Source organism: Lampetra planeri, chromosome 10 (assembly GCF_965212315.1).
Source record: "Lampetra planeri chromosome 10, kcLamPlan1.2.h2, whole genome shotgun sequence".
NCBI classification, from domain to species: domain Eukaryota; kingdom Metazoa; phylum Chordata; class Hyperoartia; order Petromyzontiformes; family Petromyzontidae; genus Lampetra; species Lampetra planeri.
This window is the reverse complement of record NC_136116.1, coordinates 4553922-4571909: the sequence shown is the minus strand read 5'-3', so window position 1 is coordinate 4571909 and position 17988 is coordinate 4553922. Positions and strand designations below refer to the sequence as shown.

The window sequence follows — 17988 nt, the reverse complement described above, 5'->3', positions numbered from 1 at the left end:
CTCTTAGTTTTTTTCGGTAAATAATAAACAATAATAACAAATGAAAATAAATAAATAAAATTTGGTAAAGTTAATTAGGTAAAAATAAAATAATAACAAATGAAAATTAATAAATTAAATCACGACGTTTCGGAGGCAACACAAGCTTCCTTGTGATTTAATTGATTTATTTTCATTTATTTATTTTTACCTACGTGACTTTACCGAAACAAACCTAAGAGTATGAATCCTTGCAGTCACGAAAGCTTCAAATCTAGATTTTGTTTTTTCGGTAAAGTCACGTAGGTCAAAAATAAAATAAATGAAAACAACTAAATTAAAGCACGACGTTTCGGGCGCAACACAAGCGTCCTTCTTCAGGTGGGGACAACTTAGCGAAAGCACAACCGCTTAAGTGTGTGGCTTCAAATCTAGAATCATATTAGTTTGTTTCTCCCTTGTGATGATGGAACTTTCTAGGATGAACGTTGAGATTTATATGGGGCACGGGGTGACCAATGAGGTCTGAATTGGTCTTTAATAAGAGGCATTGATAAGGGGTTGACAGGTATGTAGCTATGGGGCCGGCCATAAATGACGTCACGCACCTAGGTGTGGGGGGGGGTCAGACATTTGTGACGATGGGGAGGGGGGGTTGAGAAATGTGACGTCACATCAAAAATTTAAATAAATATACACAAATATTCTACTTCATTAAATAGACTTTTTAATAAATGTTTTCTCCTACAACATCAGAGTGCAGCGCCACATTAAATACGCACTACAATGACAATAGTTGAAAGCGATTTGAAGCATGTTTAATTTTTTGGGGGGAGGTGGGGGGGGCAGAGCATTGTGACGTCATATTTGAGGGGGGGGGTCTGACTTTTTGTGACGCCGTGTGACGAGGGGGGGGGGTCAAAAATCCTCCAAAATCGCGTGACGTCATTTATGGACGGCCCCTATATGAAGGTCAACTCATGAAGATGTTGGTGTGGCCGGAACACCACGCCGGGACGCCTTTGGCACCCCACAAATGCTGCTGGGTTTGTTTTTCTTTCCTTCCACATCGCACCAAGTGCTCGTTTTTTAAGGCTGAGTCTACCTAGGGGAGAGACCCAAGATCAGAACTGGTTCAGTTGATCGTCAGTGGTGTTCGCGGATTGCCGGGTTTGTAGAAGGGTGCGCCCTAACCGCTGCGCCACCGCTCCCCACTCTCCCACAAAGACAAAGATCCCCTTTATAGCCTGAACAGACGTTTGGGGTACACATGCACACACATACAACAACAACCGCCATTCGCCACTAAGTTGCGGTGACGTCACCACGACGTTTGTGCCAGGCCATGTGCACCTTGAGGCCACGTGAAGTGTCGAACGCCCGCCGGCAGTAGGTCACGGGGCAGACCCAGGTGCCACGGGTCGACTGCATGAGATGAGATGACACACAGGCACAAATACTGGAGCTGCTTATCATCGTACACACATTAAGATAAACGCATCACGCACAGATAAACGCATACACACGAAAATAAAATAAAAACAAAGATCTCCCTCCCACCCCTACATAGTCTTAAACAGACGGTTGCAACAAGATCTGTTAGCAGGGACAGAATCACACAGAAATACACACAGACACACAACACACACACAACACACACACAGCCACACACAGAAATACACACAGACACACAACACACACACCACAAACAGACAACACACACGACACAAACATAAATACACACACACAGAAATACACACAGACACACAACTCACAGAAATACACACAGACACACAACTCACAGAAATACACACAGACACACACACACAGACACACAACACAGACACACACAGAAATACAGACACACAAATACGCACAGAAATATACACAGACACACACAACACACACACACAGACACTCAACACAGACACACACAGAAATACAGACACACAAATACGCACAGAAATACACACAGACACACGACACAGACACACACAACACACACAGAAATACACAGACACAGAAATACACACAGACACACATACAGAAATACACACAGACACACAACACACACACAGCCACACAGAAATACACACAGACACAGAAATACACACAGACACACACAGAAATACACAAAGACACACAGGCACGCAAAGAAATATACACAGACTCACAGAGACACACAGAAATACACACAGACACACATAATACACACAGACACAGAAATACACACAGACAACACACAGACACACAACACACAGACACACACAGCCACACACTGAGAAATACACACAGACACACAACACACACACAGACCCACAACACACAATACACACAGCACACAGACACACACAACACACACACAGACACGCACACACAGTGGAACTCGCACACGGGGTGCGGTTTTTGTTGTAAAATACGTTTTGCCCAGGGTAGCTTGGTCAATCGTGAGGTTTTGGCTGTTACTGCTCTTAAAGAGCCACAGTTCTTCCCCCCCTCACCTAAAAGAAGCCCAAATACTACGCGAGTTTTTCTTTCTTCAAAGGGGGACATATTTACGATATACTGTACAGTAGTTTGAAGACAGGGGTATACTGTTAATGGCTTTTGGCCCACCCTATACACAACACCACCACCACACGTTCCCAGTAAACATGAAAAGTTGGACCCAAAGGTTTCGACCACACGCCAAAGTTCACCCAACATTGACTACAGTGGTTTTGAGAGTGGGCTGCTGTTACATATTTGTACTATGCCGGATGCCTTCAATTAAGGTGCTCCTCTCACACCACTTTGCCCTATCAGTCCCGTGTCGTCTATCGATGGAGATGTGAGTCGCGGGTTATTTTTTTGTCCTGGCCACCAGTACCATTGTAGACTGATGGCCTTAATCTAAGTTGTCTTGTGGTTGTTGTTGTTTGACTTGCATCCCACTGGGATTTTTGCACACAGCGTTGGTGTACGGTGCTTTTTCTGCAATATTTTGCTGTCTTTTCTTGGATTTTCTGTTTGCACAAAGTCACATATTCACTTTAAGATGTTTTCTTGTTCATGTTTTTGCTTTTTGTTTGTTGCGGTTGCACCCGACTCAAGAGCCGAATGGCTCACAGGGCTATACCTAATACATAAACTTGAACCATTGAACTTCTTTCGCACCGTACGTAGCCAACCACGCGGAACGGATGTGCGGCGGAAGGAAAACAAACTAAACACAAAAGCGGTGCTAAACAAAATAGTTTTCAGTCTCGATGTGTTTACGAAAATAAAAAGCGCACAGCTCCAGTAGTTTCCTGAATATCGGAACGGAGAATGTTCCAGACGGCCCGCAGAAGCGCATCTGAACGCGCGCGATGAGACGTTGACCGTCTTTGTTCGATGGCCTATAGCCAAAATCCTCTGCTGCTGCTGTGATGATGATGATGATGTCGACGACGACCCGAGTTCACACGATCGATGGTAATCAATCAATCGTGGTTCATTTGCAGCGAACACTTTGTGTTGTAACGAGCGCGAACACTTCTTAAAGCATTCGCTCGGCAACCAAGAAGCCAATGCGGACGCGGTCGGATCTTGCAGCTCCACGTGGCACACGACGGTGTTTGTACACAAGCCGCATCTTGATAATGGGTTTGTTGTGTGTGGTTTGGGCTTTAGCAAGACCGTCCCGTTCAAAGCGGTGAATTTGCAATCATCTGAGTCGCCGTAGATGCCCCTTGGTGCACGCCCCACCGTCGCCATGGTAACAACAACAACACCGTCGCCTTGGTGACGGACGAGCCGCTGCTGCTAAACGCGCGAGGCCTGCTCCGCTGTGAGCAACCAACTCGTCAACAACCAACTCAACAACCAACTCAACAACAACAACCAACTCAACAACAACAACCAACTCAACAACCAACTCAACAACAACCAACTCAACAACAACCAACTCAACAACCAACTCAACAACAACAACCAACTCAACAACAACCAACTCAACAACAACCAACTCAACAACCAACTCAACAACAACCAACTCAGCAACAACCAACTCAACAACAACCAACTCAACAACAACCAACTCAACAACAACAACCAACTCAACAACCAACTCAACAACAACCAACTCAACCAACTCAGCAACAACCAACTCAACATCAACCAACTCAACAACAACCAACTCAACAACCAACTCAACAACCAACTCAACAACCAACTCAACAACCAACTCATCAACAACCAACCCAACAACAACAAACTCAACAACAACAACCAACTCAGCAACAACCAACTCAACAACAACAACCAACTCAACAACAACCAACTCAACAACAACTCGACAACAACCAACTGGGTAAGTTAATTATTATTATTTCCACCCCTCTACAAACCCGGCAACCCGGGTTCGATTCCCCGCTCACGGGCAACACCACTGACGATCAACTGAACCAGCACTGATCTTGGGTCTCTCCCCTAGGTCGACTCAGCCTTAAAAAACGAGTACCTGGTGCGATGTGGGGGGTGGGAGAGCAGCATTTGTGGGGAGTCAAAGGCGGCCTGGCGTGGTGTCTACCTTATTACAGAGAAATTCAGACCGTATTGGTGCCCCTTATAGATCTCAACGTTCATCCTACAAGCTTCCATCACAAGGGAGAAACACAAACAAATAGACAATTACCACTAGTACACTCACCACTACACTCACCACTAGTACAGTCACCACTACACTCACCACTGGTACACTCACCATTAGTACACTCACCACTAGTACACTCACCACTACACTCACCACTAGTACACTCATCACTACACTCACCACTGGTATACTCACCACCACTACACTCACCACCAGTACACTCACCACTAGTACACTCACCACTAGTACAGTCACCACTACACTCACCACTGGTACACTCACCATTAGTACACTCACCACTAGTACACTCACCACTACACTCACCACTACTACACTCACCACTACTACACTCACCACTACACTCACCACTAGTAAACTCACCACTACACTCACCACTACTACACTCACCACTAGTACACTCACCACTAGTACACTCACCACTAGTACACTCACCACTACACTCACCACTAGTACACTCACCACTAGTACACTCACCACTACTACACTCACCACTAGTACACTCACCACTACACTCACCACTACTACACTCACCACTAGTACACTCACCACTACACTCACCACTAGCACACTCACCACTACTACACTCACCACTAGTATACTCACCACTACACTCACCACTAGTACACTCACCACTACTACACTCACCACTAGTACACTCACCACTACACTCACCACTACACTCACCACTAGCACACTCACCACTAGTACACTCACCACTACTACACTCACCACTACACTCACCACTAGTACACTCACCACTACATACCTGTCAACCCCTTATCAGTGCCTAGCTTATTACAAATTCAGACCGTATTGGTCACCCCGTGCCCTCATACATCTCAACGTTCATCCTACAAGCTCCCATCACAAGAGAGAAACACAAATAGACGAAACTAAATGTGCCCGTATTGAAACGGCTGTAAGCCGTATAGACCTGAAAACTCAACTTCCCTGTACAAGAATACGGGTAAACCTTTATGGGTTGACAGGTGTAACAGTATACACACAACTATGCTACATGGTACTGCATTTGGGTGCAGTGTACCAGCTTATGCAACATGCTGGACTGCAGTATTATAGTGGCTGGGTTGTTCTATGGAATGACTTCCCCCGTCATTGTAATGTGGAATGTATAAAACTGCCTGTGATTTTTTTATTAAAACATGAGCGCCGTTCCCATGTTCTTTTGATAGGGAAACCACTTTGGATTTTTTTTTTATCACAGCACAAAGGATGCATGGTTTACGTGTACAGCACAGGATATTTGAATATATGTTAACAGATATCTGAAAATATTCAAAAGGTAAGCTAATCTAGATTAAAATATAACAGCTCTTTACCAACCTACTGCTGGATAAAGGCCCTAGCTAGGCCGTGTCGATCATGGGGGATGTTTGACCATACTTCACCACGGCTGGTCAGTGCGGATGGTAGAAGGAATGAGAGAGGTGTGGGTAGCACTGGCTCAGAAATCACTCACCACTGATGCTACCCGGTGCTGGGAATCGAATTCGGTCATCAGGATCATATTGCTAACCACTGTGCTATGTACAGCTCCACAAATGTTTTATGAAGATTCAGTGGTTTGATGACTTGCTTAATGTCGTCTTGTTGATGCAGTAAACACATGTTATGTTCAAAACCAATGGCCGGTTGGATAAAATAACTCTAAAGAAATATACCCTCAGTTTTACCATTTAAATCAGTGCAACTTCGGGTAAAATTCAACTTCAGGTGCTTTGTGCGACTGACCATTACACTAAATCCATTGAGACATCTGGAGAGCTGTAATTATTTACAGACTTTAGCTTACTATTTACAGCACTGTAATTTCAGATAACTTTCAAATTCTGTGTGGGACTATGACACCATCACATTTCCAATTCTCAACTTGTAATGTACAGAATACATATATATTTATGCATAAAAATGTTCAGATTACATGAAGACATTTTATTTTTTAAATGTCGTTCTTTGATGTGCAATTTTGACCTTTGATTATGTGAATGTTATGATTGCCCGATGCAGCTTAATGACATTGCTATCTGTGCAGGCTGCACAAGTTATAATGGATCAGGAAAGTGAAGGTGCCCTCTCCCATCTTCGTGCGAGTGAAGAGGCCATCAACTTCCTTGCCTCCATCGGTACGAACACTGGATATAAGCTCCTTATATAGTGAGCATGAACCTGTTTTAACCCTTTACGACTAAGTATGGCAAACGTTTATGCATTAGCTCTGCCCACCCATCTGTCCGTAATGGACTGGCACTATGACACTCATATAGATAATAAAATGTTAACTAAATTTGGGAATTACTTTTTGGAAAACTGGACAAGTTGATGAAAGAAGTTTGCTCAAAACTCGGAGACACAATTACATAAAAAATGCCTATTTGTAAATATACGAATGCATTTTTCCCTGACAGCTACAAGTTGGCTTCCATACTGCTGATGAAACACAAATAATTATCAATGCACGTTGAAACGCAATGCATAAAGCATGTGTATTTATTATTTTTCCTGACTTGTTCATCAAAAAATAACCTTATCAGAACCGTGTGGGCCACAACTTTAAATAGGATACACTATTTAAGTTATGGTAGTGAGTTGTGTTGTAAATTGGGAATAAATAGTTTTATTTAGATTTACATGAATTATTTCATGAAATCTATTGTATTTATTTCCATTAATGAAAAAAGTCCATGTATTGCCATGCAGATAACACTAACCCATAGTGGTCCACCCTTATGAATAGCATCACAGCCAAACAAACACAGCAGCAGTGCACTGTGATGAAGGTGAGCGAATGTTCTCCCTTGTGAGTGCAGACCCACAGGAACTGAGCCGCTGCCTGTTTGGGGATGAGCTGATGACCATGTCACGGGACGGCACGCACCTGGGCGAATTCAGGATGCGAGTTTACTCTGCGCCATACCGCGAACACCCCGACAGTGGTGGAGGCACGCGCTTCCTCGTGCACGCCACCAGCAAAGGAGCCATCAACGACATTCCATGCGGCACAACCGTGTGTGGTGGGTTTTGCACGTGGTGTGCCACTTTGCACCAGTTTTTTTGAATCACGCAAGAATACGCCAGAGCTCGTCAGATCTCTGAAGCTCAACAGGTATGAGCTTGATTAGTACTTGGATGGAAGATTTAATGGGTATACCAGGTGTTTGTAAGGTTAGGCTGAAAGGTAGCCAGCAGATAGTAGGACACCAACGGATTATTGAATCTGTGTGGAACTTTGAAAGTTACTCCCTAATATGTGAGGGTTTTCTCCGGGTACTCCACTTTCATCACACTTGCCAAATACTCATGAGCGAATTGGCCAAGCAACCCAGTGCAGAACCCACCTGAATATGAATTGTGATACTCTTTACCGATTAAATAAATAGATTACTTGGTGATACCGCATTGGCAGTGGTGCACAAGTTCCAAAAAACTAATGGATGACATTTCAGGCAATGCCCTTTCTACATAGCACGTGATGGAACACAATCGTTGATGTTCATAGCACATGTGCTATTAAGAAGGACCATTGTCCTTTTGTCACCAATTATATATTTTTATATTAGGGCAGTGTTATTGACAAAAATTTTTTGTGGATAAGTAGATTACCTTAGCATAAATTATACAGTAGTTGTGACAGCTCCGAAAGCAAAATGTAGGGGGTTTGCCTAAAATGGAAACAAGAACAAGAAGCCCATGTAATTTAACAACCTTCTTGAAACTTAATTCTAGATTTGAAGTTTTCGTGACTGCAAGGGTCCATACTGTTTGATTTTTTCGGTAAATTCACGTAGGTAAAAAATAAAATAAAAAATAAATTAATGATACAGTAATTTTCCTGTGACGGTGCCACCTGAAGACGGATGCTTGTATTGCCTCCGAAACGTCGTGATTTACGTTATTTTTATTTTATTTTTTACCTACGTGACTTTACCGAAAAAACCAAAGAGTATGGGTTCTTGAAACTTGTATAGCTAAACGGTATTCCTGCCAATGGATTTAACAAGCTGCTATAAATCTCTACATTAGAGGAAATATATTTACCTAATTATTATGGCAATATTGTTTTTCAGCATATGTCACCACCAATCTTGTGACACTGGAACAACACCATCATGAATATCTTGAGGTATGGAAAGTCATTTAAGAAAACTGAAGTATTCATTGTTAATTCACTTTTGATATCTGAAGCGCTGAAGAAAGTTGCAACATCGTCGCTCATAATGACGACTCATTGCCAATGGCAAAGGCATTAACATATAATCTTTGAATGTGAAAATACAATCGTTTTCTAGAGTGAGATTATTTTATGAAGACCAATCAAGTTTTACTTCTTTATATTGGGCAGGCCTATGACCAAATTACCCGCAATGCACCCGAGCTCCTCATATCTCAAAAAGTACATGGGGTTGAGCATGAATAGTGCTTGGATGAGCAACCACCATAATGCAGGCTCCTTTGAAACTATGTTGTGGACAGCGGAGGGCAATGCAAAAAAGTGCATTGCTGTACACTACTCTACTCCCATTCAATTGCTTAACCCAAACCCGCATATTGTCGAATAACCATCATGACCCACGTCCAGTGGGGAGACCTTCATCCAGCAGTGGATTGTAAATGTATAACATTGCGTAAAGGCCTTAAGAGTTTCAACATATATGCTTTTTTATTTATTACGTGCCTATTTTTAGTATGTGCCTCTGGTAGTTATTCAATGTGTGTTCCCCATACAGCTGAATGAGCAAGCCCTGGACAGGAAGGTGGAACTGGTGTGGCAAGAAGAGTCACTACTTGTGAACAAGGTCGTGACTGAGGGAGAGGTGAGAATGTATATTTTAATGAAATGCGTAATTGCTCTAAAAATGGAAGTTATCACAGTTTTCCATGATACATCATCCATTTCTGTCTCATTGACACTGCTTTTGACAATGGTGCATTATTTTTCCATGAGATTTGCTATTTTATCGATTCATTCAAATGATAAACAATACAGTTACACAACATTTAAGACAAATGGAAACATTTGAATGCTTTGACCTAACCAATTTGGCATGGATGATAACACACTGGCTTAATTTAGACTCCTCTTAGTCATATCTTGCCGAGCAGCTGGATCGCACAGGGTCATTACACCGTTGGAAAAGTGAGTATGAGTTTAAAGTTTTAACGTACTTTTATCAAACTTGTATTTTTTACCTAAATTTATTCCAATTGTGCTTTCAGCGGGAATCTATTCAGAACTCGCGCAGAACACTGCATTACCCCGTGGTAGACAATAGATTGCAGAAGGTAATAGCATAGAATATCTTCTGAGACAATAAGTTGGCAGCACTTTTCCGCCTACGCTAACGACAGATATATTTTTTGACATGACAGTCAGACCATATGTTAACTGTCAGAGCTGAAATTAGCCAGATAGACTGAAAAACAAAGTTATTTATTTATTTGAAGAGTTATTGGTGGTACTTGGTGATACTTGAAAACCCAGTTTCATCACAAGCACCTCGGCGGATTCGAACAAACTTGAATTATGACATTGGCGTCTTGTTAATATATGGTTTCTTGTATATGAACACTTGCATGCAGGAGGTACTACGGGAGTCTGTGCGCCTGGAGATGAACCATCTGGCCGGCTTTCTCTCGGAGGCATCGTGCCTTCTCCTAACCAGGCTGTTGACACGGCGCGCACACGTACCCCATGACCTCACCTTCCTGTGCCTCGACTCCGATTCCTGCCTTGCGACCTGCACTTTCGTACGTGCGTGCACACCACTCAAGTGGCTTTAATTGCATCATTAGATTGAAGTTTTCCACCAGCTTCTTGAGCCAATCGTCTAAGCCTGTGTTTATACTTCCTAATAGTGATAATAAGCAATATACACTTAAATCTAGAATGAAGCGGTAAGGAATCTCACTGGCGTTAACCACTGCTATTTTTGGCAAACAAAATTATTATACATTTTTGTCTGAAATGTGAATATTTAATTGCTAATAGCAAATAATTCCATTGATTTGGTGCCACTTTCCAGGTATTCTAATGCAACTGCATGAGCAAAATTTAAAGCTCAAAACAACACATTGACAAGCATCATGCTTGATAGTTCACAGGTAATGGTAGTAATATTTTGGAGGCACATTTGAATGACATAAATAATTAAACAAAACTGTCTTGCCTAGAGATCCTTGGGTACAGAAGAGCTGAGCGTTGGCGAGGAAAAGGTGGAAGTGTTTGGAATCGAAAGGACGCTCTACTCTCAGACAGCTCCACCAACCACGTGGCATAGCTATTATTTAAGAGATGGGTGAGTTAGTTTTTTTATTGTCACCAAAATCATTTGGACTAATATCACTTGTGTTAATTTGAAATAAAATACTTCTTAATGTGCCTGCATGTACCAAAATGAGAAATACTCTAACACTCCTCTCGGACAGAATGGTTTTGCCCATGGAGGTGCTGCTCAGAATTTGTGTGTGCGCTCACGTGTGAACTTATGACACCTCTGCTTTACAGGCACCTGGTGAGGCGTGAGCAAGTGGGCTCACCTACCACCATGATGATTGTACGCCTACCCGCACAAACACCTGCAGCAGGTACAGTCATGTTTTTTTTTAAAGATATTGATGATAATGATCAGAATCAGAATCTTTATTTATCCGGGAGAAATCCAATGAGCTATGAAGCTTTTTTTCAGAGATGTCCAGTAGGGGCTGGTCAGAAAATTACAAAAATAAAATGATGATGGCCATAATCACCCTCGTCGAGTCCAATATTTTACACATGAACAAATTGTAGTTATGCTATTTGAGTCTTGGTGTGTTGTTGTTCTGCACATGCTTATTATTGATTGTCTTAATTTCATAATACAGAGGAGGCTGATGAGAAGGAGGGTGGCACTGATTCTGGGGTGGAGCAGCAGACACTGAATTGGGAGGAAGACATGCAGATGTACTCCCGTTTCCTCGACAGAAAGGTTGTAACTCCAAACATGACACTGCTCCCATTACATTCTTGTCTGCTTCGATCATAGTGTAATTAGACACAATTAACTCATTATAGACTATAGCACATTTAATGGCCTCTCACCTGGACGTGAAGTGTCTGATATACAAATGTAAATTGTATGAGAATTATTTCCACAGTTGTGAAATGAACACCGTAAGAAGCATTATCGCAAATTAGCTTCTTGGACTACGGTGGAGATACCCTACGTAGGCACGTTGATGTCATTTTTTTATTGACTAAAAAGACCATGCACTGTTTTATCAAAATTAGTTAATGTGGATTAAAATACGGTATTGCACTTACAGTTCACGGAAAAACTAGATACTTTTAATTATTTTACAGATAGGAAAGTTGCAAACTGGAAACAATATTTCCATGACATTTGGAAAAAAACACCCATTTCCCTTGGATGCCTGTACAACGTATAACTAGTATTTGTATTAAGACTAGATGTTTCTTAGCGTATTCAGGGTTAGTTTGTATACTGTGTAGTTTTGTACGAACTGCATTGTCATTTTGTGATGATTTGTAAATACAATGTTGTATTTATTAACATAAACAACAGCCAATCATCTGTGTGATATTAGCTTTGCTTCCCATTTATCATACCAAAGGAATGACCTTGTGAACAAGGTACAGAATTGTATTCATTGATGCTATACCATTTAATAAACGTAAAAAATACACAGAATGTATGTAAATATCGTATTAGTCATGATATATTCACTGCTGGATGAAGGCCAACATGCTATCACTATTGCGAATGGCTTTGTGATACAACAATTCATCTACTGCACATGAGCTGCTTTCATCACTCTATCTCTGTGGTGGATGTTCCTTCTTTAAGCTGCTTGCGAAAAAACAATAATTATGTCTTTAACTTGGGTTTGCTCTCAAATCCATTTGATTCTCTTCACGTCTCACAATTTAATTCCAAGAATGCACCTCTTCATGCTACTTTGCTCACTTGTCAGCGTTCCGTTTTCTTAGTCGAGTCAATTTTGTATATGTATGACTATAATGCATATTTTACATCCATTGGAATTATCGTGGTGGGACAGATGTAGCAAAATATTTTCCTAATGCAATAACTGCTGTACCTATGACTCAGTCCATAATCTCTGCTTTGTCGATTAAATGATTACCACTTCATGGGGAAGTCAATAGTAGTTGTCCTATGGAGAGATTGCCCTCTGTCATATGAATGTAAAATTTTCACCGTTGACTCAGCGCTGTAAATAGAAGATGAAGACTGTCTCATTACTCATTTGAGCAGGAAATTACTTTGGCAACATGAGACGCTGTTGGTATCTTGCTGCAGACCGTAGTAATTCGGGAGGCTAGCGTGGCTGGCATGGGCCCTGGCGCAAGGAATGATTTGGGGCCCATGTCCAATTTCCCCCCTTCATAGCTGGGAGCCTGGGCCCTTCCTGTGCGTGGGCCCTGGTGTAGTTGGACTGAAACGCCACTGCTGTAATTTGTAAGCTGGTTGCTGATTAATTATGAACTTTAAATTGTAAGCAAGTATTGCCTTACTAAGTGATGCAACTTCCTCACGGATGTTTGGGAACCATTTTAAAGGGGTCAATTTTTCAGGGGTGGGGAGTGGAGAATGCCCTGGCTGGAAACTTTACAAGAGCATCTTCCTTTGTGGAATCCACAGCACTTACCTGTACATATATCTCCTTGCGTAATGCACATATCCAACTCCCTGGGGACTCAGATATTGAGGGATATGTGAAAAGGTCAGATATGCGAGCATTTATTTAAAATGACAGTGACATCATTCACAAATCCGTAAGTTTACCAGACAAAAACAAATGGCTTTTAACGTAAGGAAACACGACTCTACTTTAAAAGTAGGCGATGTACACAATAAACATTGCAGCGTATGAAAATGTCAGATTAAGTGAACAGTTATAGAAAATTACATTTGCACCATGGGCAACTACCACACTGGGTGGGGGCAGATAAAGGGTGCCACGGTGGTGAGATGTTAACTACCTCGCCTGGTATACATGAAGGCGTGGGTTCGATCCCAACCCTGACGCCTGCATATTTGGAGTTCTCGCAGTCGCGTGGATTTTTGTCTGGGTTCTCCGGTTTTTTCCTCCACATTTAGAAACATGCCTTTCGAGTATTTGGCTACTATACATTTCCACATGATAAACCACTTCGTTGAGCTATCATTTGTGGCCAAATCGCTTCTGAAAAGAGCTATATAGCTCAGTGGGCCTTACCTAGTAAAACATTTTTGTTTTAATTTGCTGGGACAGATTTGTGATGGTGGAATACACACTGTTGTACGCATCTGTGCCTCGTGGCAGGAGGAGCTGCTCTCAGAGCATGCGGAGTATGCAAGGGCCCACCCTGAGCTGCGGGCTTTGCTCGGCGACTTCCTGCAGTACCTGCTGCTCCGTAAGCCGGCTGACCCTGTGGCCTGCGCCGCGCCCTACTTCGCCTCCTTCTCGGCACTGGAACGCGACATTCCCAGCACTGGCAGCCCTCCCACCCCTCAGTTCACCACCGATGCCACTGCTGCCGCATCACCAGGGGATGGGGTTGCTTAGCATCCACGCATTAGCGCTGCCAAAGCAATTCTTACAAAATGACTGCGCCTGTTTACAATTGCAACACAATGCCCCATAACTCAACAATAGGCATGTTTACAATTTTTTTTTACAATTGAAACAATCCACATATTTCAGGCAATACGTAAACATTCTGTAGTTGACTCAGGCCAATTGCTGATGTAATTTTACATGTATGTTATATACTATACTGTACATTCAACCATTTGTTTAGTTGAAAATCTAATTCCACATCATCTTTTGCGAAATACAGTAAATGTAAGCTTACGGGAGTGAAATGTAATACGATGCAGTACTTATTTGTCTGATGTACAGGTGTATATTTCCAAAAGATATGAAGCCTTTGTTGTTATTTTGGTGAAACTCATTACTTGTTGGCCAAATGTTCACAATGCAAACTCCTGTATTCAGAAGATCCATTATTCAAGATTTTTATTGTAAACATTTCAGAAAGCACATGGAATGTGGGCTGTAACCCATCTGCAATGGATTGTTGCCTCTTTCCACCATCTGGCCAGTGTACAATTGATACCTTGGGTTACTGGACAAACATGGTAATATATATTTGATTTAATGCTTACAGTAAATGTGTAAATACAATATATTAACATCTACATTGGTTATTAAGCCGACAGATTTAGACGTTAAATATCTGCTGACATGTCTACACGCATAATAAAGTCTTGTTAAAACATTCTCTTTTCTGATTTTGTCGCATAGTTTGTCAAAATACAAAGCACATCAATGCTACTCAATGTACATTGCTACTCAATGTACATTGAGTAGCAGAGAACGGTGGTATTTTTGTAAGGATTGTATTCAGACATACATGTGTAATAAAGGACTCTGTCAGGCGATGTAAGTCTCCGTTCGTCCTTTATTGGGTTCTTCTCCTCCGCATTCCGCTGGCCTCCTCCTCGGACCAGCGTCGTCTCTCACGCGCCCCGCGCACTCGCTTCCTCAACTCCTCCACTCGTCCTTCACCCCGCTGGTCCTGACAAGGGACCAGCGTCTCCACTCGCGTGCCACGCACGCTCTGCTAGCCACTCCGCTAACCCCGTGTGCCACGCACACTCTGCTAGCCACCCCGCTAGCCCCGTGTGCCCCGCACACTCTTCTCTCACTCCGCACACCGCTGGCCGACGGTGTGCCAAGCCCCATCAGCCACGTGGCTGATGGCGTGGCGGCCACCTAACGTGGTCCCGCCTCTTCACTCCATCGACTGGCCCCGATCTCTTCCGGGCTCCCCTCTATAACCTCTCTCCCACGTGACCCTGATTCCTCCCTTCCGGATCGTCACATCCAGCCTTCCCATTTACGCTCGCATTACACATGTATGACATTTACTATGCAGTGCAAAGTCTTATGGGACTTATTTTTGACCAATATTCCCTTTGAAACACTGGGAATAGCATATTGAAATTAACTAGATATGGCCAGGTGCTAAAACTGAGCTGCCACTGCTGAGATTCTAGTTTCGAATTTGGGTGTCAGCCACCTGCCATTAATCCAGGTTCTTCATTTGAAGTGACTTGGTCTAAACCCAGTTACCAATTACTATTCGAAATAACATGACATTTAGTTTTTTTTGTATTTAAAGCTTTCGTGACTGCAGGGATTCATCTTCTTGGTTCTTTCGGTAAAGTCACGTAGAAGGGAAGTAATAAAATAATAAAAATTAAACATAATAAAATTATTCTCACGACGTTTCGGCCACAACGCAAGCAGCCGTCCTCAGGTGAAAACCAGGTCCGTCGAGGCGACAGAGTCTGAATGAAACAGCACACGAGCTTGGAGCATATATATAAGCTGGGCGCCTTGACAAATGAATTTGCATATCAAGAGGAATTTAGCATATTTATGGGAAATGCAGGAATGTGATTAGTACTACATATGCATGTGCATTATGCAGGATTAACAGCATCAAAGAAAGTTGCAGTTGCTGCTGCAGCAGCAGCAACAGCAGCAGCAACTGCAGCAGCAACTGCAACTTTCTTTGATGCTGTTAATCCTGCATAATGCACATGCATATGTAGTACTAATCACATTCCTGCATTTCCCATAAATATGCTAAATTCCTCTTGATATGCAAATTCCTTTGTCAAGGCGCCCAGCTTATATATATGCTCCAAGCTCGTGTGCTGTTTCATTCAGACTCTGTCGCCTCGACGGACCTGGTTTTCACCTGAGGACGGCTGCTTGCGTTGTGGCTGAAACGTCGTGAGAATAATTTTATTATGTTTTATTTTTATTATTTTATTACTTCCCTTCTACGTGACTTTACCGAAAGAACCAAGAAGATGACATTTAGTATTTCGTTTTACACCTAAGGGGCCGTCCATAAATGACGCCACGCGATTTTGGCCGATTTTTGACCCCCCCCTTCCCCCACGGCGTCACAAAGCTCTGCCCCCCCCAGAACCATATATCCATTTTTAAAATAAAAAATGCTTCAAATCACTTTAAACTATTCTCATACTCTTTGGTTCTTTCGGTAAAGTCACGTAGGTAGAAATTTAATTAAACAAATCACGACGTTTTGATCGCAACACAAGCAATCTTCATCAGGTGGAACAACCACAGCAAGAAAATGCTGAAGTAGGCGAGAGAGCTGCCGTGGCAAGAGTTTATATAGGTGTAATAAAAGACTCGGACGCTTCTCTCTGTCCTGTGTCCTTTATTTGGGTTCGATCTCTTTTCCCTCACGGTACTCCCCTATGTACTCTCCACTCTGCAGCCCCAGGCTGCTGTCGCTCACGTAGCCCAAACTCCCTCCTAGCAGCCCCGCCGCTGTCACGTCGTGCAGACCCCTGCTGCCGACTCCTCCCTTGCAGACCCGCTGCTCTCTGCAGCCTCCTCGCTGCTCCTCCTGCCCCGGGGTCGGTCACCGTTGGCCGACGGTGCCGATCCTCGTGGCTCGGGTGTGTGGCGACCTCGCCACTCTCTCTCTCACCCTTCGCCCTGTGTGGCCTCTCACTTTTCCCAGTCCCCGATCACTCCCGACTGCTTCCGGTTACCCCCCTTATAGACCCTTACCCTCTCCCCCACGTGACGTAACTCCTCCGCCCATGACGTCACTTCCGGGAGGTCGTTTACGCCCGCATTACACCACCCTCCCCCGTAGAGAAAATCCAGCCGACCTCGGCTGAACACAACTCCAATAAGCAATGCGAGCGAACACGACCGAATACGAAAAAGGACACAGAACACACGATAATATACGGAAAGAACAAGAACACAACACAATAATTAACGAAATGTGAGGGATTTCGAGCGGGTGCGGGTCGCCGGGCCGTCCCGGACGGTCGGTGGCCCTCCCGCCGAGCGGGAACGTGGCAGGGTTTTAAGAGCGACAGGCTGAAGTTCGTCTGTCGCTATTGGAGGCCTGGCAACGTCCCGGTCCCCTATTTTCGAAGGCGCAGCATCAGAGGCGTCCCGCGATCGTGCCCGCGGCGGGATAGGAAGGGCTGTGGGCCTCAAAGGTTCCGCAGCCGTGGTAGGCACACCCCGAGCTGGGTCTGCTTTCCCCTGCCGCGTCACGGCCGGTTCGTCTGTGAAAGGCACGACAGGCGCTCTAGCAAAGTCAGCAGGCACAGGCAAGGGCGAGTCGGCAGCAACAGACCCCGGCAAGGCAACCTCAGGAGATGACGCATCCGGTCGAGGGGCCACGTATGGTTTCAACCGAGATGTATGGACGAACCAACGCCGAGAACCAAACCGAACACGCGCCGACTGTGGGTTGGGAACCTCGATGAGGCGAACCGCCC

At 43.6% G+C, this 17988-nt stretch overlaps 1 protein-coding gene across 1 annotated transcript; it reads left to right on the top strand.

The window, feature by feature from the left end:
- The first annotated feature begins 4228 nt into the window (after window positions 1-4228).
- On the top strand, window positions 4229-15078 carry CATIP (ciliogenesis associated TTC17 interacting protein). Its single transcript, XM_078597996.1, has 10 exons — window positions 4229-4312; window positions 6669-6759; window positions 7444-7647; window positions 8701-8756; window positions 9361-9447; window positions 10214-10381; window positions 10805-10929; window positions 11139-11218; window positions 11495-11598; window positions 13958-15078. The coding sequence occupies exons 2-10, from the start codon at window positions 6684-6686 to the stop codon at window positions 14198-14200; spliced, it is 1143 nt and encodes a 380-aa protein (XP_078454122.1). The 5' UTR covers window positions 4229-4312; window positions 6669-6683; the 3' UTR covers window positions 14201-15078.
- Window positions 15079-17988: the final 2910 nt, after the last annotated feature.